This window comes from Gavialis gangeticus, unplaced genomic scaffold (genome assembly GCF_001723915.1).
Source record: "Gavialis gangeticus isolate Ggan-Ray unplaced genomic scaffold, GavGan_comp1, whole genome shotgun sequence".
Taxonomy (NCBI): domain Eukaryota; kingdom Metazoa; phylum Chordata; order Crocodylia; family Gavialidae; genus Gavialis; species Gavialis gangeticus.
Window position 1 is genome coordinate 158,889,606 of NW_017729024.1, and position 17,902 is coordinate 158,907,507.

The 17,902-nt window shown below is 39.8% G+C and overlaps 1 protein-coding gene across 3 annotated transcripts in view; it reads right to left on the reverse strand.

Annotated features, from left to right (window-relative positions):
* Positions 1-739: 739 nt before the first annotated feature.
* SLC1A3 (solute carrier family 1 member 3) overlaps positions 740-17,902 on the reverse strand; it is a 115,985-nt gene continuing 98,822 nt past the window's right edge. For all 3 annotated transcript variants that reach the window (XM_019517955.1, XM_019517956.1, XM_019517958.1), the window contains 5 exons: positions 10,202-10,497; positions 8,949-9,182; positions 4,210-4,404; positions 2,555-2,689; positions 740-1,284 (listed from right to left, as the gene is read on the reverse strand). In XM_019517955.1, coding sequence (XP_019373500.1) covers positions 1,080-1,284; positions 2,555-2,689; positions 4,210-4,404; positions 8,949-9,182; positions 10,202-10,497 — 1,065 coding nt within the window. In that variant the 3' untranslated portion in view covers positions 740-1,079. The remainder of the gene's footprint in view (positions 1,285-2,554; positions 2,690-4,209; positions 4,405-8,948; positions 9,183-10,201; positions 10,498-17,902) is intronic.

Genomic DNA, 17,902 nt, shown 5'->3' on the forward strand with positions numbered 1-17,902 from the left:
GTCTCGCAAGTAGAACTAGGTGTATTTGGCTATTAGACTCACTACTTCTCAATTGAATGACCGAGCTGTTGGCAGACTTCCACTTAAATGCCCCTTCTGTCACGACTTCCAGCAATGTAGTTTCTGCAACACAGAGTCTGACCCAGAACTCCATCTCCTTAGTTTCTGATCAACTTCTCCCAGGCCTGTAGTGCTTCCTACAAAGTGCTGATGCTCTCTGCTTGTTTTACTATTGCTGACTATTTAGACTATGAGCATGCCCACTGTGCATTAAGTGTTTTCCAAACACAGATGAAGATGCCCTTCTTGCATCAAAGACCACCCAATCTAGGGCTTAGATCCTGCAAATATTTATTTCACAGGTCAAAGCGAGCAGTAAACATAAGCGCTTGTCAAGATCAGTCCTTGCTAGTGCTTAAGTGTCTTATTCAGAAGAAATCAACTGAAAAATGATATTTCAGCTCAATCTGGTAAAAGCTCTACTCATGAGTGTTTTATGTGAACATCTCTTCCTTATTTTTCTTTCATTTACTGTGACTCTCTTTATTCTGCTTCTAGTATAGAATAAGGAAATAACATAAGCGAAAAGTGACAGCAGATGAAAGACCACAATCCTGTTAGTTCATATATCTTGGTTCAGTTATCAAGTTAGGAATTGTTGATTGCATGCTTATTGGTGTTAGGAAATGGCAATAGGTATTTAAAAAAATAAAAATGTTTTTTCAGGTTCTGTTATCTATTTTGTCTTTCCAACTTATTAAAAAAAAAAAGAAGTCACATTTCCGGAGCTCAGTAACATATACATGGGGACTTTTAGGATTTAATACACACTTTTTTTGTATTTTTCATCAGTTAACACATTTCTTGCAGGACCAGTGTGAAGCCTGTTAATTTTTTAAAGTAGAATGCCAACATACACCTTGGTCACTGCTAATTTGGAAAGTTTGTGATTAATTCTTATTCAGTGCTATCATAAAGGGGAGAAACATGGACTAAATGGACTTGGTGAAAACAAGGTATAAATGGTTGGAGAAGTATGTTTCCCACAATTCTAGTGTTGGATAGATGCCTGTTTTTTCCTACATCTTGGTTTCACTGTCTAATGGTTTTTCACTCTCATTTTCCTGTGAGATGAGTTGATATGGTTTCTTCATTTCATTCTCTTCTATCACAGAATTACCCATCTCAGCATCTCTGTTCTTCAGTTCGTGCCGTGACAAATGTTCAACAATTCCTGCACCAATGGAGTCTCCCAAGACATTGGTAGTGGTACGAAGACGGTCCCTATGAAAAACAGTTGAATTAGTGTATTTTTTCTGGCTTTTTCAAGTGATATGGGCAGATTTACTATGGTAAAATAGTCTTTGAAAACTACTGCTGGATTGTCCGATGCTTTTATGCATATTCATGTATCAGAAATGTCACAGGCATGAATTGTTCTCTATATGAACCAAAAATTGTATCAAAATTCTCATTCTAATGCAACAACATGATCCTTGTTAATAGTCTGTAAATAATTCAGCGTGAGATTCATCCATGGCACAGTGGACCTCCTTTCAGCTGAAGCAGTGAGGTAATGCTATTAGTCAAATGGTACCCTGAAGATCACTTGGTGCTTATAAAGTTTAGAAAGCCCTCAACTGAGCTGGAGACTTATGGGTTGTGGGAAGGAAGTTAAGGTAAAATAGGGTCTAGATAGCTGATGAAATAGCTTATTTTACCATTTTTTTGCTTAAGGTTTGATTTAACCAATGCGATGTCCCTTGAGGCAAAGATCCTGAAACAGGTTCTGGTCTGGCATGTTCCTTCCTTGGCTGGTGAGTTAGCTTAGCAGCTTTGCAAGTATGGGAAAGGTCCCTGGATTCTGATGGTGGCAATGATATTCCAGCACATCTACCTTGGCTGGGCCTGAAGGAATTCCCCAATCCTTAGGAATACTGCTCAGTTTTCTTTTCTAACATGTACAGGAATGGGAAAATTAAATTGCACTGTCATTCACCTATATCAACCAAATCTCAGTTCATATTCAGTGGCTGGATAGGGCTAATGGATATTATTCACTGTATTTATTTTATTTTCTCGTCTCTTGGGAAGGCACAGAGACCCTCACTGACTTGGAAAGTCAGGAAATTTGGGATAAAGCAGTTCTGAACTGAATGGTGGAAACTTTCATGTCTTTTTCACTGTAGGATGCTCATTAACAACATGCAAACAACAGCATCATATACTGGAGTGTTACGATTCTTATTTATTGATGTCAGATTCAGGCTGTTTGAAAGCTTTCAGAATAGTTCCTTTGGTTGAGAGGGATGCTTTGACATTTGTATTTGTTTTGTGTATGATCCCTAATATGCCCCTCATTTCCTTTAGGGTTACAGTGATGACAAAATATGGTATCTAAAAAAACAAAATAAACACAGACCCAACCACCTCTAAATTTATGAACAGTTTCACACATAAAGAGTGAGCCAACTGATTAAATGATGTGCAGGCTCAGTAATAATTAGAATTTTCCATTGAAATATGGTCTATCTCTTCAATGTGAAATACTTACAAGAACCAGTCCACTGCAATGATGAGAGTGATATCATCCGTAGGCAAACCTACAGATGTCAACACAATGACCATGGTGACCAGTCCAGCCTGAGGAATTCCTGCAGCCCCAATACTGGCAGCTGTAGCTGTGATGCTGTGCCAAAATGAAGGAAAGCGAAGGAAAAAAGTTAGCTTCCAAAAAAATCTTGCTACCTAGTAAACATTTAATGCATAACTCTTAAGCAAATACAAGTGCTAGATGAAGACCAGATATTGATGTTTCAGATTTTTAGCTTCATGTATTGGAGCAGGACACATCATAAAAGACCAGGCGTGTCTTTAATTTTGTAGATAGGTCTGAACTCCCTTCCCAGCCCAAGCTTTATTAAAGTTGTGATCTGGATCCAATCTTAATACCTAGTCCACATGTTAATAATAGGCCAAACCATGGATCTAAATTTGGACCTGGCTTTGAATTTACTAGTTTAGTCCCATCTCCTTTTTGTTTCATTAATAATCTTTTGCTTCTCTGGAAATATCAAACTTTTAAAGCAGACATGCAATAATTGCACAGCATTTGTCATCCCTACTAGATCCCAGGGCAGGAGTGGGCTATTATTTTGGGTGGAGGGCCACTTACTGAGTTTTGGCAAGCCATTGAGGGCTGCGTGACAGGCAGCCGGGGCAGATAAATATTAATTTTCTAAATTTTTAGGGGCTCTGTGGGCGAGACAGAATGGCCTGGCAGGCTGCATCTGGCCTGCAGGCCGCATTTTGCCCACCCCTGTCCTAGGGTATTCAATATAAAAGGCAGTTTACCATATCTGCATTAATCATGGCAAGTTTCATTTAAGGAGGGAGAGCAGATAATCAGAGCCATGATATGCCATGAGAATCTGAAAGCAGAATTTTGCCTGCTGTGTTGGATATTGAATTAGTATGACCATTTTCAAAGCCAGAAATGGTTCTTACTAAAGGATCATGTCCACTTTATGGTAACAAAATCTGGTCTGCATGCAAGAAAGGCAGCCTCTGGCTTCTTTACCATTCATTCCATCCAGGAAGAGCGCACACCAACTGAAGATGCTTCCTCAGCCTGACAAAGGGTATTTAAACCCAAAAGCTTGCTAAGTAGAATTTTTCCAACTATCTGAGTTGGTCTAATAAAAGGTTCTTTGGGTAAATCTGATATCTTGTCTGCTGATGTTCTTAGACCAACATGGCTATAACCTACATCCCTGTGAGATTTTTTTCAGTGAATGTCTGCTCCCCTAATAATGAGCATACAAGCAGGCTGCTGTGCTGTGTGGTTTGTATATTGTATAAGAAAACAAATCACAAATGAAATAGATGATAATTCACCACACAAAATCAACTACATTGAGCAGAATATAAATCTACTACTCTCACATGCTGTTGATGACCCTCAAACTCAATGATTATGTTTTCATATTATAATTTTAAAGGCTAACCCACTTACATGCTTTGCAGGCCCTCTTTCATGCTGATACACTGAGAATACAAATTGTGTAATAATTGGTTAGCTACTAAGATGTAGCTCAGGCTCATACTTAGCAGTTGTGGAAGTCATTCTTCAATTTGTAGTGGGTAAGCTAAGAGGGTGATCAACGTAAAGGCACTTTTAATCAAAGCATTCACAAATGGCTTCTGTACCTGATTGTGATAATCTGCCCAAAGTTCAGATCAAAGTTGTTAACTTGTGCGATGAAAATTGCAGCCAAAGCCTCATACAAAGCTGTGCCATCCATGTTGATTGTAGCACCCACTGGGAGTACAAATCTTGTAACACGCTTATCCACTCCATTATTTTCTTCTAGGCATTTAAATGTAACAGGTAGGGTGGCAGAACTAAAACAAGAAAAAGACATATATATCTAGAAGGCTGCATGTGCATCTATAGACAGGCAGAGGGAACCACAGCAATGCAGTCTGATCTCTTGTATAACAAAGGACATAGATTTCCCTGAATTAATTTCCATGTCAGCTAGAGCAGTATCTTTTTAGAAGCCTAACCAGTCTTAATTTTAAAATTTCTAATCATGGTGAATCTGTCACAGCCACTTGGCAAGTGGTAACAAGGTTCAAATTTCTTCATTGTTAAACATTTGCAATCCTTTCTCAATTTGAATTTTTCTAACTTCAACTTCTAGCCATTGGCTCTTTCTATAACTTTGTCCACTAGATGGAGTGTTCTGTGGTCAAATTACTGTTCTCTGTATAGGCACTTGTGGGTCAAATATTCCTTAAGCTTATCTTTGTTAAACTAAACTTACCAAGGATGGAGGCATGTTTTCAATAAGAGGCATTTTTTTAAATCCTTGTATCATGCTTGTGGCTCTTTCTTAAAACTTCTTCAGTCTATCAACCTCTTTTTTGAATCGTGGAGCCCAAAACTGAACATGGTATCCCAGTAGCGATTGTATCAGTCCCAAGAATAGAGGTCATATTATAAACCACTTTTAATTTCATGTTTCTCTGCTTGTGCATCCAAGGTTTGCATTAGCTTTTTTGGCCACAGCATCATAGTGGGAGCTCCTGTTGAGGTTGTTATTTACTATGACCCCCAGCCCTTTTTCAGAATCTCTGTTTCCCATAATAAGGTCCCCTTTCTGTGCATATGGTCAACGTTCTTTTTTTGTTAAGTATATGAATATACATATGACCATATGGAAAGGCATATATTTGCTTGCATCTAGCTTACCAACCAATTTCGATTGCTTTATCAGTGACTTGTCCTCTCCATTATCAGCTACTCCCAAAATGTCTGTAGCATCTGCAAACTTTGTCAGCAACCTTTTTTTCTTTCAGATCATTGATAAAAATGTTAACATGTGTAAGGCTGAGAACAAATCCCTGTGATACCTCAAGAGATATTAAGCTTTTCTGTGATGGTTACTGATTTACAGTTACATTCTGAGATCTGTCAGTTAGCCAGTTTTAAACTATATTATGTCTGCTGTTTATTTTGTCATTCTCCTTCAATAAACATAAAGTCATGCAATACTTAGTTGAATGCTTCACAGATTCTAATATTTTTACACTGATGTTTTCATCAAACATTAATTTCATCAGAAAAACACATCAGGAAACATTGCCAAAAATCATTTACCATTTAAGTGGATTGATTTGTATTACGTCTCTTATTCTCCTTTAATTCTTTATTGAATAAGTCCAGTGTCAGCAGTTCCATTATTTCGCTTGGCACGGATTTTAGGTTAACATGCCTGTAATTAGCAGGGTTATGCTGTTTACCCTTTTAAAATATTGGCATATTAGCTTCCTTTTACAAAAACTTTCCTCTAGAACTTCCCTATTGTTCCAATATTTATTCCAAAAGTCAGTATTAATGATCCAGAAAGCTCCTCATCCCATGTTTTAAAATTTTTTAGATCAGAGTTATCTGAACCTGATGATTTAAAACTATCCAGATTTTGGAGCGTTTCTTCATCATCATCATCATCATCAGAGGTCTTTTACTCAAATAGGTAATAGATATATGTATTGAATGTTTATGTCTTTCTGCACTATTATTAAGTGGATAATTTTCTTCTAGTCATGTCAATACTATTATAAGAATCTCTATTCTTCTTGATATGCTTGAAGAGTGCTTCTGACTCTCCTAAATTCTGCTGGCCATAGATTGTTCGTCATGTCCTTTTGCTTCCCAATTCTAATTTTCTACAGTTTCTACTTTCTGAGTTTTTTTACTTCTTGCCATCTGCTGCTTCTTTCTACCATAATGGAATAATTCAGAAAAATTCCATGATTTATGGAATAAATAATATTGTATTTTTTATAGCTGCCTTCACATCCTCTCTAGACATGATTATTTTTGGATTAGTGCAGTCTTTTCTCTAAGTTGGGGGGCTGTAGGTTTTTTGGACATTTAATAAAATGTTCTTCAACAGTTATCAATTATTATTCATATTTCTCCCAACAAATTTGGCCTTCTAATTGTATTCAGCTTTGTGAAATTGGCTTTTTAAAAATGCCAAGTATTTATATTTTATTCTGTTTGCAGAATTAAACATAATCAAATCACAATCACTGGCATCTAAACTGCTACTTCTGTGATTTGTCAAGATGCTCTAGCACAGAAATCTCCCACATTGCATGTTACACTTTGAGTCAGAAAATGCTCTTGTAATTGCTAAAAAAAATTATTGATGAACATTTTAGTACTGGCAATACGATTTCTTTTGAGTGTGTCACTCAGACTGACATTTGCCAGGATAACAACTTTCTTTTCCCCTCAAAATATAGAATAATTTTCCCTGAGAGCCTTTTTGTGTTCTAGTATGATTTGGTAGTTTGTTGCTGACAGCCAGAAGTAACCTATCTTCTGTAGCTGTCAGAACATAGGTCCACAAGCACTAAGATTGTCAATAATTTAGAAGCAGGTAATGCCAATTTTGACAGAGTGCCACAGTTTTTGTAACCATCTATTCAATCTTTCCTGAATCGGTTATAACCATTGACTTTTTTAACATTCCAGTAGCATAAATCTTTCCTTCAAGTTTCAGTAAAACAAACTAAATGGATTCATACTCATAAATTGACAATTTACATTCTTCTTGTTTATTAACCCAGCCCCTATTATTGATATACTATAATTAAAGATTTTTTTATCTTTGTGTCCTTTGTATCTTGATTACTTTTGTTCTCAACTTCTTGATTTTTTACTGTGTTTTCTCACTTTTCACCTTCATTTCACCTTTTCACTAAACTATAAGATTATCTTTAAATCCAAACCTATAATGATGAAGAACTCTTCTTCTGAAGCCATCCAAATTGTGTAACTCCCTCTCCTCCTATGCAAGTGCATCAATGTTCCACAAAATGAAAACCTATTTTATACTTCTAGCCAGTGATTCACTTTCAGAATATTCTGCTCCCCGGAAAGGATCTCTAAGAAAGCCACTGGGAGATTCTTTCTATTCAACATCCTTCCAAGTCATCTTGAGCTGTCTTTAAATTCAAACCAGTAACGGCACCCATTGTGCGGTACTAGTGCCAATATGCACAATTACTGTTGGATACTTGCTTGCTGACTTGAAAAACCTGTACTCTTTTAGAGTTGTGTTGTTTCTGGGTTCCCAAAATAAAGTACACTACCTTGTTGTCTTCCAGTCCCTTGAACAAAATTATTTCCATTCTGTTTTGTATATGATCCCACTGAAGAAGGATTGTCTGGCTTCCATGAATGGTTGGAATTACTTTGTATTTTTCTTATAGGTTGAGCAGCCAGGCACGAGTGTCTCCTGTATGCCTCTCCATTCCACTCAGCCACCCGGATTGTCAGAGCTCTTTCCCTGTTTCTTCACTGAAGAAGTGGGCATGATTATAAACATTTAGCTGTGTGGAATTTCTTCTGGTCCTCTGCTCCCTGGTAGCCACAACTGGTCCAGTCTTGCATACTGTCAAACCCTGTTGTTTTGCCTCTGGTGAGGAAGAAGTACCAAGCCTTCACACTGACTCTTCTTGGTTGCCCAAGAACTTCTTGGTCTCCCTGATGCTCCCTAGTCTCTGTATTTGTTGTTCCAATGCAAAATCTTTTTTTTCAACTTACCCACTAACCTTCAGTTCCTACGTACAAAGTCCCTTCTCACTCCATGCTGGAATAAAATCATGACACATTTATTTCAGGTTACAGCTCGGGTCCGCTGCTGGTGTCCATATTGATCATTGCACTTCACTTACAAATAAAGCCTTTCAAACTCCCTTTCTAAATTTCTTTCCAATCTTCTCTGATTACTTATTTCTCTCTCTTGTTTGAATACTTGCTAGTTCATCTGTCAACAGAGTAAGCCTTGATGCTCAACTCCACCTCCTCACTGCTCAGTGACTTCAAAGACTGATACTAATGAAATCCTAGTGGTATTAACTAGGTTCATGCCCATAGACCTGTGCCAGCAGGGCTATTCAGGGGCTCATGGATTGTTTCTGAGCTCTTCACAGAAAACAATCAGTGTGGAAAGTAAGCAAACAAATAATAGATCAATCAAACATATTTAGTAAAAATTGTATGCTTACTAGAAAGCATAGACCTGAATAAGATGCGTCCAAATGCTTGTGACAATGAATTAATTCAGTTATGCCAGCATATGTTTTTCATCATAACAACAGTGTATTTTATTGTTAAGGTACTTTATTTTAATTGGGTACTATTTTTAAATTTATGATCATGGTAAGTACAAAAGTAAATGCTTCCAATGGTACCTGTACATTTCTTTGAGACAACCCCCACTTTTTAAAGCGTCTTTTCTCATTTGCATAAGCTAAGGGCCCTGTCAGTTATATCAATAGGAGTTTTTCACCTGAAGTGTGACTACAAGATTGGAAAATGTCAGATTTTATTATTATTCAGTCTTAAAAGTATCTTCTTATTGTACCTTGAAGATGTTCCCAAAGCTGTAATCAGTGCCTGAAGCAATCCTCCAATAAATACCCAAGGGTTTTTACGGGTGATCAGGAAGTAGAGAAGTGGTAAAACAATAATTGCATGAATGAGCAAACCAATGATAACTGTTACAGTGTACATGGCAAGTTGTCCACCAATTACACCCATGTCTTCCATCTCAACAATTTTTCCAGCAATCAAGAAGAGGATCCCAAGCGGAGCATACCTATAAACAAGTAAGCAAATAAACATTGTGCTGAACAAAGAGAAATCCAACTTCAATCCCCCCCCCTTTTTTTTTATACAAAGCTTTATACATATTAGCAACCATAACCATCCTAGATTGGCCTCAGTTCAAGATTCTGGCCTGTGGCAAGTCAACTTGGTTGCTGCCATATTTACTCAGCTCTGCTGGGTTTGGGGTCAGCTAAGGGAAAGTGAAGAGGAACGGTGGTAACTCTCCAAGTTGATGAATGCCTGATGGAGCCCTGGTTCCTATTTAAAACCTAGTTTAGCCAATTCTTTGGTCATTTTTTACATGGGCAAAAGCCCATGTAATACATGGGATACTCCTTTGCCACCTGCCTCTAAATATTGGGTAGATGGCTGAGAAAAGGGGGCATGGTAATGGAGTCTTTAGGTTTGGCTAGTCACAGGCAGCTTCAAGTAATAAGTAGTTAGACAAAGGGTAGAGAGAGCATTTTGAAGGCTATTTTTTGTTGAGGACTGAGTGCGGCGTTTCAAAGATACTTAAACTACTTTTTCTTAGTTGTGCCAGACACAATTCAGCTACACTTGAGAGTTTAGCCTTGAACATAAGATCTACAGAAGGATGACTGCTGTTGCAGCTGGACTTTTTTCTGTTGTATTAGAATTTGGTGTGGGGAACTTTTGTGGAAAGCAGTATTGCTAAAGTACCTCTCCTAATATGTATGTCCTAACATTATGAAAACAATGCCAGTGGACACTAAAGACTACATTTATCTATTAGTAATGATGGCAATGGAAAATATTTATTTGCAGCAAGAATTAGAAAATACTAAAATATTTAGATTCTTAGCGTAAACTAACAGTGTAGAGAACTATGATCTTTAGAGGTATAGATTTTAAAGCTAGAAAGAACAATTAGGATTTTCCAGTCTGACCTATTGCCCAACACATACCCTGGATATCTAGCATATACTGTCAACAAAACAGCAACACTTAGCATAATAATAGAGCATTTGGCAGACATAAAACACTTACCACATGATTAGAGCTACTAATCTCATGATAGCTTCATTAAGGCTATCAAAGAAGTCCTTTAATGGCTGCCCTTGCTCCTTCATGCTCCCAATCACCAATCCAAAGCTTATTGAAAAAACCACCAGTCCCAGTGCATTCACTCCATTTACAGATCCTGGAACAGGGATAATCTCCTCCTTTATTCGAGTTAGGGTTTCCATTGCCTCCGAGACGTTGCTGATTACAGAAGCCATAGTGGAGGTTTCATTGGGTGGAATTGCTACTTTAAATTCTCTCTTACCATAGTTTGTTTTGAACTAAAAAAAGAAAAGAAAAGAAAGATGGGAAACAGTAAATTGTGGCAAACAATGGTAAAGATATTTATGTATTAAGTCTTCTGTGATCCTGTTCTCATTATGTTTCTGATGCCCATATTTGTGTTCATGTGTTCATAAAATATGTAGTAAGAAGATAAACTCTGACATCATCAGCACAAACTCAGGTTACTCTGGGAGTAGGGATTTATAGTGTGCCAGCTGCTTTGCAGTAACTGCCTGTGTGTACAATCTTAGTCTACTCTAACAGCTAACTTGTAGTTTACCCTTCAGAAAAAATGTATAATATTACACTTTTGCACCTAGCTGCTGAAAATGGCTATCAGGCCCAAGGAGTTCAGTATGATCAGTAATAGTCCCAACTACTGCAAAACTCTGGAAGTATTTAAGTTAACTGAATGCAAAGCCAGCATACTTATGGTGGGGCGGGGGGTGGCCTGAGTGCTAGAAAGCTAACATGCAGACAAGACTCCAGCTGCTCTGAGTTCCTCTTAGATGCCATACATTAGACCATACTTTTGATGTACTGTAAAAGAGTATTTTCTGCAACTATTTCAGGCTTTAGGGTGGGTTTTGATCTGCCAGTAGAAGTTGTATTAAAAATGTATTAATAGTTTTGTGGACAAGGAGGTATTTGAATCATCAAGTGTGCCAGACAGTGTTAGGCAGTGGTTCCCAAACCTTATCCAGCTGCATTCCCATCTACAGTCAGAGCTCATTTTGCATGACCCCACACAATTACTGTTAGGCATGTCCATACAGTTAGCAGCATAGAACTTGAGAACTGTCCCTGTGCTCCCAAGCACTTCCTGGAGGGAGCTAACCTGGGGCAGCCTAGTTTTTAAATAAGTTGCTTTGGTTGAGCTATCACTTACAGTGAAATGATGGCAGATGTCAGGACTGTTACTGCAGAGCTGGGAAGATGGGGTAAATCCCTGTTCCCTGTTAATTTTTGCAAAATGAACTGTCCTTATGACTGCACTTTCCCCATCATAAGTGAAAGCTAAATAGGGGAAGCTTAGGCCTGTTTCACTTGGAGGGAAGCTGCCTTGATTTAGCTTTCAAAGCAGGTAACAGAGGAACATAGGGGCAGTTATGATGTAGCAGCTGATGTATGGCAAGTTCCTGCCTCTTGATAAGGGCACAGAATCTGTGCATTTACTTAATTCACTGGGAATAAGGTTTTACCACAGCTACAACAAGTTTGTGCGTCTGCAGCTAATTGTAGGCTTGGAGGAATTCAGGCCTTCATGATAATCATTAGTGCAAAGCTTTGGTCCCTGATTTGATTTAGTGGAGACTCGGCCTGATTCAGGGGCCAAATCTCTGAATCCGAATCGAATCAGAGGACCGTTTAATTTCCCTGTTCTGAATCGGAACCGTCTGAATTGATTCGGAAAGATCTGGACATAGATGCAGCTTTAAATGTGTTTTCTACATACTTCTAGGTAGCAGGAGCTCATGAATGCTGTGATGGTGGGACTCACGGAGTGTCCCACAGGAGCATGGGGGGTCCCCAGTACACTCCCTGGCAGACCCGGAAGTGGACCGGAAGTACTTCGGGTCCACTTCCTGATTTGCCGCCAAGCATATGCGCACCCCCGCCCCCCTCTCCCACTCCTGCTGGACACCTCCATCTGCCTCAGCATTGCAGCATTCACAAGCCGCACTGGTACCTCGAGGTATGTAGAAAAAACATTTAAAGCTGTGTCTATGTCCGAATAGCTGATTCTCCAAATCAGCATTAAATCTTTAGATTTGGATTTGGCCAAATCAAATTGGGGACAGTGATCTGAATCAGCTATTCGAATCACTGTCCCTGATTCCGGCCGAATCCAAATTAAAGAGGGCCCGCTTCTGGACTCAAATTTTTTTAGCCCGCTATACTGGACTGAATTTTTTCTTAATTTCTAGTATTTCTTAAATTCTGTTACAACAGTGGGAAATATTTGATTCTGTATCACTTAGTAGTGTTCTTTCAAGGTATGAAATATGGAAGAGTTCTAGGACCCAGAATACAGATGCCCTTTTGCTGTTCCAACCTTATGTCAGGTATTAGGAGCTGGCACAGTGTTATGAAGTTTTTCTGCTGACTCACTTTGTTGGATGAAACATATGTTCATTTAGCTTCAAAGCAGACTGTGAAAGTGTTTGAGTGGATATGAAGGGGATTTCTTAGATAATGGAAATGAAGGAAAAAGAGAGTGTGCAAGCTACGACTTATACTTTGTTGTTGTTTTGGGTACTGGCACAAGATCATTCAATAATGTGACAGTTGTGCTTCCTGCTAAACCACATGTGCATGGCAGGATGAATGATTTTGGGATCAGAGATCAAATCTCAATTAGACCATTATTACTTGGTAATGTGGCAAGGCAAACTGCATGTTGGGTAAGGGGGAACCCCACAGCTCCCTATGCCCTGACATGCTGGACCAGCTGATGAACTGGAACCCTGCACTTTCACTCAGCACCCTGAAAACCGTGGGGCACAGCCATGCAGGACTGCACTCCACAGCTGTCAGCCTACCAACACAGAGGGAGCTGTCAACCAAGCCCTGCCAGCAGCAGGCTGAATGGTGTGGCTCTCTTGCTTCGGGTTCGTTTAAAGGCACAATGCAAACCAGCAACAAAAACATTACACACATTTTGTGGAATATACTTGTGGCTCATTTCCCATTTTTTCAAGCTATTAATTGCTTGAACATGTGGCTGGGTTACTATTTATGGTGCAATTAACAAGTTAACTGCATTTTAAGTGTCATGTCCACTGTGGGCCTCAGTTGATGTGGAATATTTATTCTCTAGTCGAGTTTTTGGGCGAAGAATAGGAAGGGAATGCCACCTATTTAGAGTTAGTGGCAGGATGGAACAGGTACCTTGAAAAGAAATAATGAACGTTGGTGCCATTTACCTGGGAGCTGTAGGAGCAGCAATAGCTTTGTAAGGAACTGCTCCAAGGTTTCCTTAACTTAGATGTAAGACCCAGGCTGCCAATAAATCCCAGCCCTTCCTGGCCTAACTTGGAAATCATAGGTTAATCATTTCTAGTAAGGCAGTTGTTATATATCAGTGAGAGAAGTCCTCTGTTATCGTTGAGTAGAGAGAGGTAGTTAGGTGGATTAGTCTGAATTAAGGGTTGAAGGTAGGATGGCACCTTATAGACTCATTCATTCAGAGAGGCATAAGCTTTCACAGACTACAGCCTACTTCATCCGAGGCTACGCATCTGTAGGCTACAAAAGCTCATGCCTTTCAGTTAATCTATAAGGTGCAACCATGCCCTGCCTTCTGCCTAGTTTATCTTTGTGGGCCCTTTATCTGAAATGAAAGGTAGGAGCAATCTCTTCTAATGTGAGTAAAGATGATTCTGCAACTGACAGTGTTAAATCTAACCCAGATTTCAGTCAATGCAAACTGATGTTTTGACATCACACTGTCTGATTCTGCAGGTCTTTAGTTTTTTTAGTTAATTTTTCAATGGGTCTACTTGGCTAAATAAAGACTGGTATGTGAGAGAGGCAGTTCAGAGTTGGAACGGGTTAGTCTCACAAAAACTAGGTTGATATCTTTTGGCAGTATTTTATATTTTAGTTGCATAATATTTTTAAAAAATTCTCTCTACAAGCTATTCAGTAAAGCAATTCAAGAGCAAGAACATGAGATATGTGGTAAATATATAAACATCTATATCCATCTATAGATGGATTTATATAGAAGTAAACATCAACAGCACTTACAGGGATTAAATTAATGGGAAAATTGAACTTTATTGCCAACTGTGATGTCATTTCACTAGTAAAGAATATATTTTAAGATGATTTCTAGCTAAAATATCTCAGGATGAAAATAAGCATATTGCTTCTCCTGAATTACTTATTTAAGCTTCTGTCATTCCTATGCATTAGTCAGCAATCCATATCATCTAAAGTAATTTAATTTCAGTTGGAGCTCACTATTAGAAACCTTGAAAATGACAGAAGTTAGCCAATTTTGGGATTACTAATACCATAAGCTCTCTGTGCTTAATGAGCATTGTTTTTACAGTACGTTCAGGTGAGTGTGTACTTTTGATAAAAGCACAGCTTTCTTTGGTCACAAGGCTAAAACAGAATACATTATATGTGAAATACAGCGATGGAAAAAAGTAATATAGGAAAAGTGGTTCCTCTGATTCTTAATTCAGCATTTCTCACATTTTTATGAAAGCCCCTGTGAAGCTCACTTCAACAATTCCAAACTACTTATAGGAAAATTAATGAAACAGTTATCATAAGTGATGCTGTAGGATGCTTCAGATAATTATAATTACAAGCAATAATTAACATTGCGTCACTTGTTATGTATGTGAACCTTATTGTACATTTAATGCTGCCATTCCATTCTGCAGCGCTTAGTACAGGAAGAAATAATAACAAATAGAGGGAATGAATGAGCAGGTTGAGAAGAAATACTGAGACAGCTCAGAACAGAAAGAATCAGATTAAATAGCAGTTGCAGCTTTCAAAGCAATTTGGTAGTATTTCTGGGTTCCATAATAGGACCTTCAAATTTGGGAGAGGAAGAGAAATGAAGTGGTAGGGATCAAAGACAGAAGGTAAGGCTAGGGGTATATTAAAGTATTTTGAGGAGTTAGAGAAAATATGGCGATCGTGGACAAAGAGATGCTGATAGGGGCTGGTGGTTGCAGTATGATAGATCTCCTGGGTTGGGCAGGGGGCAGGGCAGAAGAAGAAAGTAAAACAAATATCAGTGACTAGGCTAGTCACTAAACATTTGGAGAAATGTTCCACCTAGATCAGAACAGGATGTTGGTAGTGAGAGAGAACTATGTGAGGCTAGGCAGGGCACTGAAGGAGTTGAGGCTGAGGAGAAAATACTTGCACTTTGCCAAAACGCATCACTTCCCAGCACCCTCTTTTTAACTTGACATGCTTGGCAAGTTTAGGTCTTTGACCCTACCTCCTGCCTGGTCAACATAAGAGTCCATCACGGACTATCACTAGTTTATCATGGTCCATTACTAGTCCATCTTGAGTGTGGGACCAGGCTGGACTAGTGGGATCTGAAATTTTGTAGTGCTTTTCTGATCAAGTTTTCCCATCTCTGACTAATCTTACCAGCAGAGTTGAACAGCAGTTTTTCTCCTCCAGTGTCGTCTTCTGCCACTGGGGACTGCTGTGGTGCTGGCACTGATGTCAGGCACCTGTAGCCACCAAGGAGGAATATACCTACTTGGTTCACACTTGCAGGGGGTCAGTTAGAAAGGCCAAGGTAGCAATGGAACTCAGGCTGGCAACAAGAATTAAGGACAACAAAAAGTCCTTTTTCAGGTACATAGGGAGCAAAAAGAAGGTGGATGGTAACATCGGACACCTACAGGACAGGCTAGGGAAATTTAGTGACAGATAGGAGGGACAAAGCTGAACTCTTCAATGAGTTTTTTGCATCAGTATTCCTGAACACGGGCAAAGACATATCTCCAAATTGGACTACAGAAAGGCACAAGAGGGACTATAGAAAGGACCAGCAATGGTTAGCACTGACCTAGTGAAGGGGTACTTGGAGGGACTTGATGTGTTCAAATCAACAGGCCCAATGATCTTCATCCCAGGGGTGCTGAGAGAATGAGCTAGTGCCATAGCAGGACCACTGGCAAGACTGTTTGAGCACTCATAGCACTTAGCACAGGTCCCAGAGAACTGGAAAAGGGCCAATGTGGTCCCTATTTTCAGAAAGGGGAGGAAGGAGGATCCGGATAACTATAGACCAGTAAGTCTCACCTCTATCCTTGGGAAAACCTTTGAAAAAATTATTAAGGAATACATTTCATACATTCATAGATTGTGAGGAGCTGGAAGGGACCTTGCAGTTCATCGGGTCTAGCCCCTCCCCTATACGCTCTAGACAACTGGGGTTAAGTGACCCCAGCAAAGTGACTGTCCAGTTTCCTCTTGAAACCCTCCAGGATAGGTGACTGCACCACCTCTGGTGGGATTTTATTCCACAGTCTGGACACCCTGACTGTGAAGGAATTTTTCCTGGTATTAAGCATGAAGCAGCCTTCCAGGAATTTGTATCCATTGGTCCTGGTCTTCACCGGGAGTGCCCTAGCGAACATTTGTTCACCGAGCTCCTGATGCACTCCTGTGATGTAGTGGTAAGCTGCTATCAAGCCCCCTCTCAACCTTCTCTTTTTTAGGCTAAAGAGGCCCAGGTCCCTCAGCCTTTCCTCGTATGGCTTGTCAAGTTTTTCCACATCCTTACTGAAGCGCGGTGCCCAAAACAGGACACAGTACTCCAATGCAGTCTCTCCAGTGCTAAGTACAGAAGGAGTATCACTTCCTTAGTTTTACATGAGATGCATTGGTTGATGCATGCTAGCATGTTATTTGCCTTGCTGGCCACTGCATTGCACTGATGGCTCATATTCATGCGATGGTCAATCCTTACCCTTAGGTCCCTTTCAGCTGTGGTGCAGGTCAAGCTGTCACCACCGAACCTGTATGTATATTAAGGTTTGTTTGACCTCAGATGGAGCACCTTCTACTTGGAAGTGTTAAACTTCATTTGGTTCTGGTCTGCCCAACTCTCGAGCCTGTCCAGGTCTGCCTGTGTCTGCAGCCTATTGTCTGATGTGACCACGCGGCCCCATAACTTGGTGTCGTCCGCAAACTTGATCAGCAAGCTTTTTTGGATTTCCCCCATCCAAATCATTGATAAAGATGTTGAAAAGCACCGGTCCAAGCACGGACCCCTGCGGGACACCACTGGCCACTTTGCACCCGGACAACACAGATCTGTTCATGAGAACTCTCTGGGTCCTACCCTGTAGCTAGTTTCCTACCTGCTGAACCATTGAGCAGCTGAGCCCACAGCTTTCCAGTTTTCCCACAAGGAAAGCATGGGATACTAGATCAAAGCCTTTTGGAAGTCTAGGTATATAATGTCTACCTCATCTCCCATGTCCAGGTGGTGAGAGACCTGGTCGTAGAAGGAGATGAGATTGGTAAGATAAGACCTACCCATGACAAAGCCATGCTGGCTGTCATTCAGAATTTTACCCTCAACGAGCATATCAATTCTTTAATGAGCTTGTCCAGGATTTTCCCTGGGATAGAGGTTAGGCTGATTGGCTTATAGTTGTCTGGGTCCTCCCTCTTCCCCTTCTTGAAGATGGACACAATATTGGCCCTCTTCGAAACCTCAGGGATTTCCCCTGCGCACCATGACTTTTGAAAGAGCTTTGCCAGGGGTTCTGCGATGACCTCAGCCAGCTCCTTCAGCACTCTTGGATGAAGTCCATTCAGTCCCACTGACTTATAAATGTCTAACTTTTCTAGTTGGTATTGCACCCGCTCAGCATCCACAGTGGGGAGGCTGTAGTT